Here is a 12,302-nt window from a genome sequence, read left to right on the forward strand (position 1 = left end):
AATGGTCTGATTGCTTTGGTGTTTTTCCCCAAATAAGATTTCGCATTTCAAGCTAAAGGTACAGTCATAGACTGGGTTTAGTAGATTTTAAGCTATTTTGGTAAATATTTAAGAGCTAGTTTTTCCTTTCTTATTGCTAGTGGGGGCTTCATTAGACTCTACATAAAGGAAAAGCGTCAAATGTGATTCTCAATCCTTGGTGGTGGATTGTTTCAAGTTTTTTCAAGTACGAAGGTCTTGCTACTCCATATATAAAGGCTCCATAGTCCAACTTAGATCACACTATGGATTAGTGCAGTTTTAATAGCGTTTGCTTATTTGCTTCCTAATCAGTGTGACTTACTACTTTTAAATAAGTTTATGGTTTTGTTAATATTTTTCCTTACGTAATATGGAGGATGAAAATTTTCAGTCAAATATAATCCCTAGAAATTTATATTCATCAACTACTTGTATTTGATTTTTATGTTAAGGTTGGGTCATTGTGCATTTTTCGTAGGTTAAAAAAGTGTACACATTTCGTCTTGATTTCTGAGAATTTGAAAGCGTTTTCTTCTGAACATTGTTATTTTAAGCAAAGTTGGAGTTTACACTATTAGATAAATGTATCTGCATCTACAGTATATAAAAAAAAATCGTCCACGTAGAGTGCATAATGTATTCCAGTAGTTGGAACAATATTTTTATGTTGAACAGAATTACAAAAAGAATATTTTGTGTAATTCTGTTTTTTTTTGTTCTTGAATTGAGAATGTTCTTATTCTTACAATAAAATGTCTATTTTGTAGAAAATCTTGGATGAATATTGGCATTTTTCCTTTCAGTCCTAATTCTTTTAGGTCTTTCATAACTGTGTTTTCACATGGTGTCGGATGCCTTTTTAATGTAAGAAAATATGGCTACCAGATATTCTTTTTTTATGAAGGCCTCTCTTATAGATGTCTCCAGTTGAATCAAAATGGTTAGTTGTGCTTCTGTGTTTATGAAATCCAGATTGGTATTTTGTTATCAAGTTCTTAGATTCTACAAACCAGATTAGTTTGGTGCTTATCATTGTTTCCAATGCAGCATGTTAATTCTATTAGTCTAACGTGTGATGACCTAGTATCATTTTGATATAGAGTGTTATGTTTAGCAATTGTAATTATCGCAGTCGGTTTCCAAATTTGATGGATATTTCCAGTGGGCCATATTTCATTGTATATTTTGAGTAAATATTTAAATACTTTTGGTAGGTTTTTCAGAAAATCGCATGAAATTTTGTCAGGTTTTTCTGTTGGGCTTTAGAGAGAGATTCTTCTAATTCTGCTAAAGTGAATTTTTTTTTTTCTAAAGGCTTTATTAGTTTGTTTGTTCTTTTTAAGGAAAAATTTTGGTTTCCCAGCCAGGTTGAGTCCATTATCCCGCAAGTGGATTCAGCTGTTGCTTACTAAATCAGTTTGTCTAATGTGGGGGGATGTGAGCATATTTTTTTTATGCTTGATTTAGTGCTAGACATGATCAAGTGATTGATTTGATCAGATCTGTCCAACCACTTGTCTTAGCCCAAGTAAGGGGCAAAGTGGTGTATGCTCCTATTGTACCTTGAACATGATCTGCTCAACCACCGGGTTCCTGTCCTTAAGCATTACAGGTCGCCACTAACAGTCAACTGGTGGCTCTATTGAGAGACCCACTGATAGGGTCAAAAAGAAATAGCAGGAAAAGATAAGAAAAAGAAAATCAAGTCAAACAATACTTAAAAAGTAAGTAAGGCTCTAGATATTTGGCAGATTTCAGTTTTTACAAAAAGCATATTTTGACGAAAACAAAAACTTGCATTCATAGAAAGTTTCAAACAATTTTAGTCAAAATCAATTTTTTCTGGCAAGAAAAAACAAAAAACGATGGATCCCTGATTACTTAATATATAAACATTTCACAAAGTACATATCTTTTGTAAAAAAAAAAAAAAAAAAAAAAAAAAAAAGATTTCTGATGCTTTACTGTTCACTTTGAACATGAAAGTCCTTTTGTAGGCATATACAGTCACAAGTTAATTAGATTTAAATTCAAAAAAATTTCATACATAGAACAAGTTAAGCGAATGAAAATGTGGTCTTCAAAAGCTGCCAATGATGCTTACCTTATCAAAAGAACGAAGGTCATAAAGTTTTACACATTCAGAATTGATTCCAGCAGCAAATATCAGTCCCTCTGGATCAAAAGCTGCAACTGGTCTGCCAGGGAGATTCATTAAACCCTTGAAAATATGAATAAAATTTTTTTTAAACCAATATGAATAACAAATAAACACAATACTTACTATTGTATATAAAAATATTTTAAACCAATATGAATAAAAAACAATACTTAGTGTATAAAAATAGGTTAATTAAAACAAAAAAAATGTATTATTAATATAAAATAGTTGGGACAAACTCTACTTTTCATATAAATTAAATCTAACAAAGTTATTTGTAAATGTACTTTAGCCTTCTCTCAATGGATACCTTCTAAAAAAAAATAAAATAAAAATGCATGTTGGGATAAATTGACCCCCCCCCCTAAAAACGGTCCTCTCATGACCATGAACGATTCTATGCATGCGTCAAATGACGTCGTGACCTGATTTACTTTAAATAGTTGAAAAACCGAACAAATTTTGTGAACGTCGCCTTAGCTCAGTTGGTTAAGTCCTTGGTTCATTATCTAAACGTTTTGGGTGCGAGATGTTTTTTGTTTTTTTTTGTTTTTTTCTCGATTTTTTAAATTTTAATATCGAAACAGGCTTATTTAAGCCATTTTTCACGTGTTCGGTTTTCTGTTTTCATCGTTCGTTTGCCTTACGTTAGTTCTTTTTTGTATTTTTTTTTCCCCCGCTTAGTGTTAACGTTGTTTTCTTTTTTACTTCGCTTATAACAAACAAACCTATGTCGTCGTCGTAACGCTCGACGACTTCCGGCTGTGCACCTGTCAATTTGGTTCTTAAATAAATTCAAACATCTTTCACTAACTCATTCTGGCTGGCCGATTTTATTTTCAAACTTCGCCTCAGGGCTTCGGGTTCATCCCCCCCCCCCCCCCCGGATTCTTTTTTGTTTAACACCACACACACCTCCAAACACCCGGGCATCGCCGGGAGCCCCCGCTAGTCTATATATACAAGAATAAAAAGGCATTGGAAATGCAAAAGGATATAGGGATGGTATGCTAAAAAGTATACAAACAAGATAGCTATGAATGGCTAGGCACATGGAAATAGAATTGCATCCAAAGTATAGCCCTATAGCTTTTCTCCAATCTTCATTCCGTGCCATCATTATGGTTGTAAAAAGCTATAGGGCTATACTTTGGATGCAATTCTATTTCCATGTGCCTAGCCATTCATAGCTATCTTGTTTGTATACTTTTTGGCATACCATCTCTATATCCTTTTGCATTTCCAATGCTTTTTTATTCTTGTTAATTAGTATTTTTACTTACAGTCTTATTTTTAAACTTACATTCATGATAGTATTGTCTTTTTTAGGAGGCGGCTCATTGCCGCCTCCATTAGTAGCAGGTCGCTTCCTGCTGGGTTTTAGGTCTTTGGGTTTTGGGCCTTAGGAGTTGCCTCTTGGTCCTCCATCGGTTCTATATTACATAGAGAGTGCTACCGCCTCTCTGATAAAACAGTTAGAGTATTATAAAGTTCTAAAATGTTCATACCTTCACTATTAAATTTTTCTTGGTTCATTCTTTGGCGTTTTGGCAAAGATTTGGCAGTTTTTGATATTTATATTTATAATAGTTTGTGCATGAGGAAGTTTTTTCCCCTTGGGATCCCTGTTATACAGTGCTTTTGAGTCAGCACGTGAGGCAGCCTTCTTTTTTTTTCTGGTTCTTTGTTATAAAGAGCACGTGAGGCAGCCTTCTTTTTTTCTGGTTCTTTGTTATAAAGAGCACGTGAAGCAGTTTTTTTCCCCTCGGGATCCCTGTTATACCGTGCTTTTGAGTCAGCACGGGAGGCAGACTTCTTTGCCTCAGGATTTGCATGATACTTAATTTTTATTATTTCAGCATTTTTCTGATAGTATTCTTTTTGCTAAGATAATACCTTGACTTTGTTTTTTTCATAGTCTATATTTCTCTGAGCTTTTTTACTATGTGCTGACTTTGGCATTTTTTATTAAATGTAAACATATAACACTTATGTGTATCTTACTATAATATCACTTATCTTATAGCAAGACAACTCTCGTAGAATTGAGATACTGCCCCGTCACCAATAGTTAAAGTGTGGAACGGTATATACACCAATAGTGTAGTTGTTATCTTTATATGAAGTCCTAATCAGTGACAGTGTGAGGTTACTTGGTTAATTTATTGTAGTTTATTTTAGAAGACTTACTTGTTTTTATTAGTAGATTGTGTATAGTAGCTACAATATCTAGTTATTTTTGTGGCTAGGGCTTGGATTTTGATTCTTTTTGGTCAGCTTCCAGTGAGTTCTTAGAAGAGGACTTTCTTGCAGTTTCTTTTGCGGTTAATTTAACTTATTTCCTTTGGCGTTTGGTGAGTTCTTAGAAGAACTGGTCTGATCTACTTTTCTTAGCAAGCGAAGAGATTCAGCTGCATTTAACAATGGTTGCTATAGTGTATTTTTGCGCATGCGTGAGAATTTCAAGTTTCCTCCTTATTTTTCAATAGTTTGACAGTAGTCATGTGTCTTTCTGCCAAGAGCGACAGACGTCAGTGTTAGCCGTGATCGTCTAGAGGTTAGGACCCCACGTTGTGGCCGTGCTAACCTAGGTTCGAATCCTGGTCACAGCATTGATATTTTGTACATATTTTACAGTCCAAAATCTGAAGAATTATTTGTTTTTATAACATTGTTTTTTGATGTCGTACTTGCTGATAGGTTACTCTTATAACAATTTTGATCAACTGAGATAAAGATTTCGTGGTTTCATTAACGCTGGTGGGTTACTGTTTAAAGAAAAAACCTTAACGTTCACCTCAAATATTCAGCGTCCAAGAAATATAGGCCACTGGCAAACTGGAACGTCTGTGAGCATCCGGTGTATTATTTGGAGCTGTCCCTTTTGAGAGAAGTTCCGTGTTCGAAGTGGTCTGTCTACATTGGGTATATAGTGTTTAAAACTTATTACACGTAATCTTATTTAATTATGGAGTTAGCTAAAAAGCGATGGGTCACTGCACTTCTCCGTGTAAAGAGCAGTCGATTGATGCTTGAACTGTTGTCAGAGACCGTTCGTACACCGAGATACATCGTCTCAAAAGAAAGAACAATTGGCCATTTTTGTACCCTTTTTTTTTTTGCTCTCTTTTGACATTTTAACCGATGTTTTGACACTCGCTGGATTCGTAAGACGCTTCTCTGTAAGAATATGTGCTTTTTGAAACTTATAAGTTGATTTTAGTTGAGATTTGTATAGTTTTGTAGGCGTATATAGGCGTGTACGGGCCATCCCTATATAGAGAGTGCTACCGCCTCTCTGATAAAAGCGAAAATGTATGTTCGCTTTTTGTGTATGTCCAAGAAAGGCTTTTTTTAGAGAAGCGGTCGGTTGCCTAACAACTTTTTATATCACATGTAAATCGTAATATCTCAGGGTTAACAACGGAGCGCGCATGTCTATTTAATTTGCTCGACTTCGGGAAGATAAATATTCAACAGCTTTCACTCGCCGCATGTGGGTTAGGCCTTTTCCTATAATAAAAGCGACACTAATTGTCTAGGTATTTTTCCGGTCTCGATTGGCGGAAATGTCCGAAAGCAATGAGCTTTACTCAATGTGGAAATATTATTTCCTTATATGAGAAGACAATTGCTATTCAATTTGGACAAGTGGAGCTGTTTCCCCCTACCCCCAACATCTTGGGGGGGAAAAAAAAAGCATTCCCACACTAAATGAAATGATACCCCACAGTCAAAAGTTGACCTCATTAAGTCATTAAAACGTGCACCTGCTAATTAAGTAATTAAATAAATTCAAACATGTTTCCGTTAGCATCTCACGGTGGCCCAATGGTTAACGTTGCACTCTTTTTTTTTCACACTTCAATTTCCAACTTTGCCTCAAGGGTTCGGGTTCGATCCTCATACTTATCTACCAAAACATTTTTTTTTATTATTTTACCCCCCCCCCCCGCTAGTCTATATATATAAAAGCGAAAATGTGTGTATGCATGTTCGCTTTTTTGTGTATGTTTAAGAAAGGCTTTTTTCCAAGAAGCGGTCGGTCGGCTCACAACTTCTTAAAACATTTTATATCACATATAAATCATAATATCTACGAGTTAACAATGGAGGTCGCCTGTCTATTTAATTTGCTCAACTTTGAAAAGATAAATATTCAACATTTTTTGCTCGCCGCATGTGGATTAGGCTTTTTCGTATAATAAAAGCGACACTAATTCTGGCGGTATTTCTCTGGTCGCAATCGTCGGAAATGTCCGAAAGCAATCAGATTTGATCAATGTGGAAATATTTTCCTTATATCAGACAATTGCTATTCAATTTGGACAATCCACTTTTTATGGGGAGCTGCCCCCCCCCCCACAACATCTTGGAAAAATAAAAATAAAAAAAGCGTTCCCGCAGTAAATGAATTACTACCCCGCAGTCAAAGTTGACCTCACTAAGTCATTAAAACGTGCATCTGCCAATTCTAAATAATTAAATAAATTAAAACGTATTTCCGTTAGTATTTCGCGGTGGCTCAATGGTTAACTTCACACGTTTTTTTTTTTCACACTTTAATTTCCAACTTTGCCTCAAGGGTTTGGGTTCGATCCTCATACTTAACTACCAAAACTTTTTTTTATTTTTATTTTAACCCCCGCCCCCTGGAGTTTTGATTTACCGAAAACCACACACACCTACAAACACCCGGGCAACGCCGGGTACCCTCCGCTAGTCTATTCTTTATATATATATAAAAGCGAAAATGTGTTTATGTATGTATGTTTGTTCGTGTGTCCGCTAAAAACTTACGACAGACAACGAAAATTCACAAACTCTGTATCATATTGAAGCTCCATCCTTCGCCCGAAAAATATCGAAAAATTGGCCAAAAACATTTATTTTTTTCACCCCGAAATCGACAATTTTCGACAGGGGGAGGGGTCAACAAAACCGGTCCTCTCGTGACGACGACCAGTTCTACGCATGCCGTCATGACCTGATTTATTTTAAATAGTTGAAAAACTGACTAAATTTCATGTACGTCGCGTTAGCTCAGTTGGTTAGCGTGTTGGTTCGTTATCTAAACATTTTGGGTTCGAATCGTGGTGTGAGATGTCTTTTTCTTTTTTTTTTTTGATTTCTTAAATTTAAATATTGAACCAGTGTTATTTCAGCCATTTTTCACGTAACGTTCGTTTTTCTGTTTTTTTTTTTTACTTTGCATTAGTTTTTTTTTTTTTTATGTTTTGATTACCCCACCCCCCGCTTAAGTTTTAACATTCGTTTTTATGTTTTCTTTTTTTACTTTGCTTATAACAAACAAACCTGGTCATTGACCTCATTTGCTGAATAGCTTCCGTTGTCGTAACGCTTGACGACTTCCGTGCGCGCACCTGTCAATTTAGTTCTTTCTTAAATAAATTCAAACATCTTTCAGTAACTTATTCTGGCTGGCCAATTTTATTTTCAAACTACGCCTCAGGGCTTCGGGTTCGATCCTACACCCCTCTCCCAGTTTCTTTTTTAATTAACAGCACACACACCTCCAAACACCCGGGCAACGCCGGGTACCCCCGCTAGTATATATATAAAAGCGAAAATGTGTGTATGTATGAAAAGCGAAAATGTGTGTATGTATGAAAAGCGAAAATGTGTGTATGTATGAAAAGCGAAAATGTGTGTATGTATGAAAAGCGAAAATGTGTGTATGTATGAAAAGCGAAAATGTGTGTATGTAGGAAAAGCGAAAATGTGTGTATGTAGGAAAAGCGAAAATGTGTGTATGTAGGAAAAGCGAAAATGTGTGTATGTAGGAAAAGCGAAAATGTGTGTATGTAGGAAAAGCGAAAATGTGTGTATGTAGGAAAAGCGAAAATGTGTGTATGTAGGAAAAGCGAAAATGTGTGTATGTAGGAAAAGCGAAAATGTGTGTATGTAGGAAAAGCGAAAATGTGTGTATGTAGGAAAAGCGAAAATGTGTGTATGTAGGAAAAGCGAAAATGTGTGTATGTAGGAAAAGCGAAAATGTGTGTATGTAGGAAAAGCGAAAATGTGTGTATGTAGGAAAAGCGAAAATGTGTGTATGTAGGAAAAGCGAAAATGTGTGTATGTAGGAAAAGCGAAAATGTGTGTATGTAGGAAAAGCGAAAATGTGTGTATGTAGGAAAAGCGAAAATGTGTGTATGTAGGAAAAGCGAAAATGTGTGTATGTAGGAAAAGCGAAAATGTGTGTATGTAGGAAAAGCGAAAATGTGTGTATGTAGGAAAAGCGAAAATGTGTGTATGTAGGAAAAGCGAAAATGTGTGTATGTAGGAAAAGCGAAAATGTGTGTATGTAGGAAAAGCGAAAATGTGTGTATGTAGGAAAAGCGAAAATGTGTGTATGTAGGAAAAGCGAAAATGTGTGTATGTAGGAAAAGCGAAAATGTGTGTATGTAGGAAAAGCGAAAATGTGTGTATGTAGGAAAAGCGAAAATGTGTGTATGTAGGAAAAGCGAAAATGTGTGTATGTAGGAAAAGCGAAAATGTGTGTATGTAGGAAAAGCGAAAATGTGTGTATGTATGAAAAGCGAAAATGTGTGTATGTATGAAAAGCGAAAATGTGTGTATGTGTGTATGTATGAAAAGCGAAAATGTGTGTATGTATGTGTGTGTGTTTGTATGTCTTACAAAAACTTTCGACAGAGGCGACGGATTTTCACGAGATTAGTATCATTTTGAAGCCCGACATCTTGGACAACAAATATCGAAAAATTGGCCAAAAACATTAATTCCTTTACCCTAAAATGACCAGTTTTGTACAGGAAGTTGGGTAGCAAAAAATCGTTCCTTCATTTTCCCCTTTTCTACGACTACTGCGACGATGACGTCATGTTTGACCGAGAAAACATTGATGTTAGTTTAACTTGCTGGTTTTTTAAACATTTCATTTTGTCAGCTTTTAGTTATTTGTCTGTTTGGTGTCCGTGTAACGTGCCGGATTTTTTTTCCGCCTTAGCCTCAAGGCTCCGGGTTGTTTTGGTTTTTCCGATTTTTTTAACATAATTTTTTTTATAATATTTAAACAGGGTTATTACTTACCCCCCCCCCATACATACACACACCTACAAACACCCGGGCATCGCCGGGTACCCCCCGCTAGTATATATATATATATATATATATATATATATATATAAAAGCGAAAATGTGTGTGTGTGTGTGTATGTATGTTCGCTTTTTGTGTATGTCCAAGAAAGGCTTTTTCCGAGAAGCGATCAGTTGGCTCACTTCTTCTTAAAACTTTTTATATTACGTCTAAATGATAATATCTACGAATTAACGGGGGTCTATTTAATTTGCCTGAGTTTGAAAAGCTAAATATTTAACATTTTTCGATCGCCGTGTGTGGATTGGGCTTTTTCGTATAATAAAAGTGAAACAAAGCTTAAGACATTGTTCCCGGTGCGATTGCCGGGAACGTCCAAAAGCAATCAGCTTTGATCAATGTGGAGTTTCTCCTTATATCAGACAATTTGAACAATCCCCTTTTTTATGGAGAGCTAGTCCCCCCCCAACATCTTGGTGAAACCAAAAAAAAAAAAACTAAAAAAGAAGCTGCCCCGCAGTGAAAGTTGACCTCATTAAGTCATTAAGTATGGGCAGCTGCCAATTCTTAATACTTAAATAAATTCAAACATGTTTCCGTTACTATTACGTGGTGGCCTAGTGGTTAACGCCGCGCGTTTTTTTTCACACTTTAATTTCCAAATTTGCTTCAAGGGTTCAGATTCGAGCCTTCATACTTAACTACCAAAACTTTTTTTTTTTTAAATTTTAACCCCCCACCCCGACACAAACACCGACACTCGCAACGTCTCTTCTGTGGGAGAGAGGTTGCAGGGTAGAGAAAAGGGCATCCTCCACTAAGCCACGAAGTCTATTTTGTACTCTGTCAAGGCAGGATAGGCTGTTTTTAGCAGCTCCTGATAAGAAAAAAAACTAACAAATTCATCATTAAGTGAAGAAAATGTGTATAAGTTCACTAGTCCATTTAATAAGTGGTTTCCTCAAAATGAACCAGAAATAACTGCAACCCTTACCTCGATTCCTCACATATCCGTTATCTGATACAAATTCAATTAAATGCCAGATAACAAAACCTACAATCAGCTAACATCATACACACAAAGTTTTTGAATATTTTCTAGAGTTGTAAGCCATGTTTAGTTTCAGAACAGTTTCCGATGGTTAGTTTTTTTTACACAAGTCCTGGAGGTGACTGGTTCTAAATAAACACTTCTTGAGTTGGAAGCTACTGAGCAAAAGATTCTTCCCGTGTTGACACGAAGAAAATGTATGCGAAGTTGCTACAGAAAAGGTTTAATTTTTATGGAGCAATTCTGGTTTGTGATTGGTTGGTGGCGGAACGTGAATTAATTTGATTTGTCAGTTCCTAGCAGCATTGTTTAGAAATAGAATTTCCCGACTGTGTGGAATCATACCCCATTATAGTTAAAAAAATATTGCAACATATTTCAACCTATAAAAAAAGGGAAATGAACAAAAATGTAAAAGTTGTATTAAAAAAAGATGGTTATTATTACCTGACAGTTTTGTGAACGAAGGTCCCATAATCGAATTGTTTTATCCAACGATCCAGAGAGGAACTTGTCATCAATTGGAGACATACATAATGTCACCACTCTGTAAAAACATTAAAAAAATCGTGCAAAAACTATGTGGAAGAGAAAAAAGAGGCTTCATGAATAATATCAAAGTATTTGGAAAGAAAGTATATGGAAAACTAACACTGAAAAACATTTTATTTCTTACTTGTATATTAAATATGAAAAACATTTTATTTCTAACTTGTATATTAAATATGAAAAACATTTTATTTCTAACTTGAATATTAAATATGAAAAACATTTTATTTCTAACTTGAATATTAAATATGAAAAACATTTTATTTCTAACTTGAATATTAAATATGAAAAACATTTTATTTCTAACTTGAATATTAAATATGAAAAACATTTTATTTCTAACTTGAATATTAAATATGAAAAACATTTTATTTCTAACTTGAATATTAAATATGAAAAACATTTTATTTCTAACTTGAATATTAAATATGAAAAACATTTTATTTCTAACTTGAATATTAAATATGAAAAACATTTTATTTCTAACTTGAATATTAAATATGAAAAACATTTTATTTCTAACTTGAATATTAAATATGAAAAACATTTTATTTCTAACTTGAATATTAAATATGAAAAACATTTTATTTCTAACTTGAATATTAAATATGAAAAACATTTTATTTCTAACTTGAATATTAAATATGAAAAACATTTTATTTCTAACTTGAATATTAAATATGAAAAACATTTTATTTCTAACTTGAATATTAAATATGAAAAACATTTTATTTCTAACTTGAATATTAAATATGAAAAACATTTTATTTCTAACTTGAATATTAAATATGAAAAACATTTTATTTCTAACTTGAATATTAAATATGAAAAACATTTTATTTCTAACTTGAATATTAAATATGAAAAACATTTTATTTCTAACTTGAATATTAAATATGAAAAACATTTTATTTCTAACTTGAATATTAAATATGAAAAACATTTTATTTCTAACTTGAATATTAAATATGAAAAACATTTTATTTCTAACTTGAATATTAAATATGAAAAACATTTTATTTCTAACTTGAATATTAAATATGAAAAACATTTTATTTCTAACTTGAATATTAAATATGAAAAACATTTTATTTCTAACTTGAATATTAAATATGAAAAACATTTTATTTCTAACTTGAATATTAAATATGAAAAACATTTTATTTCTAACTTGAATATTAAATATGAAAAACATTTTATTTCTAACTTGAATATTAAATATGAAAAACATTTTATTTCTAACTTGAATATTAAATATGAAAAACATTTTATTTCTAACTTGAATATTAAATATGAAAAACATTTTATTTCTAACTTGAATATTAAATATGAAAAACATTTTATTTCTAACTTGAATATTAAATATGAAAAACATTTTATTTCTAACTTGAATATTAAATATGAAAAACATTTTATTTCTAACTTGAATATTAAATATGAAA

The 12,302-nt window shown here is 33.3% G+C and overlaps 1 protein-coding gene across 1 annotated transcript in view; it reads right to left on the bottom strand.

Annotated features, from left to right (window-relative positions):
• LOC145277486 (WD repeat-containing protein 82-like) overlaps positions 1–12,302 on the bottom strand; it is a 51,512-nt gene that overhangs the window by 12,440 nt on the left and 26,770 nt on the right. The window contains exons 4-5 of the mRNA XM_080128912.1: positions 10,759–10,858; positions 2,126–2,242 (exon numbers count right to left, since the gene is read on the bottom strand). Coding sequence (XP_079985038.1) covers positions 2,126–2,242; positions 10,759–10,858 — 217 coding nt within the window. The remainder of the gene's footprint in view (positions 1–2,125; positions 2,243–10,758; positions 10,859–12,302) is intronic.

The sequence above is a fragment of the Euprymna scolopes genome, chromosome 1 (genome assembly GCF_053919585.1).
Source record: "Euprymna scolopes isolate OS-2025 chromosome 1, ASM5391958v1, whole genome shotgun sequence".
Classification (NCBI taxonomy): domain Eukaryota; kingdom Metazoa; phylum Mollusca; class Cephalopoda; order Sepiida; family Sepiolidae; genus Euprymna; species Euprymna scolopes.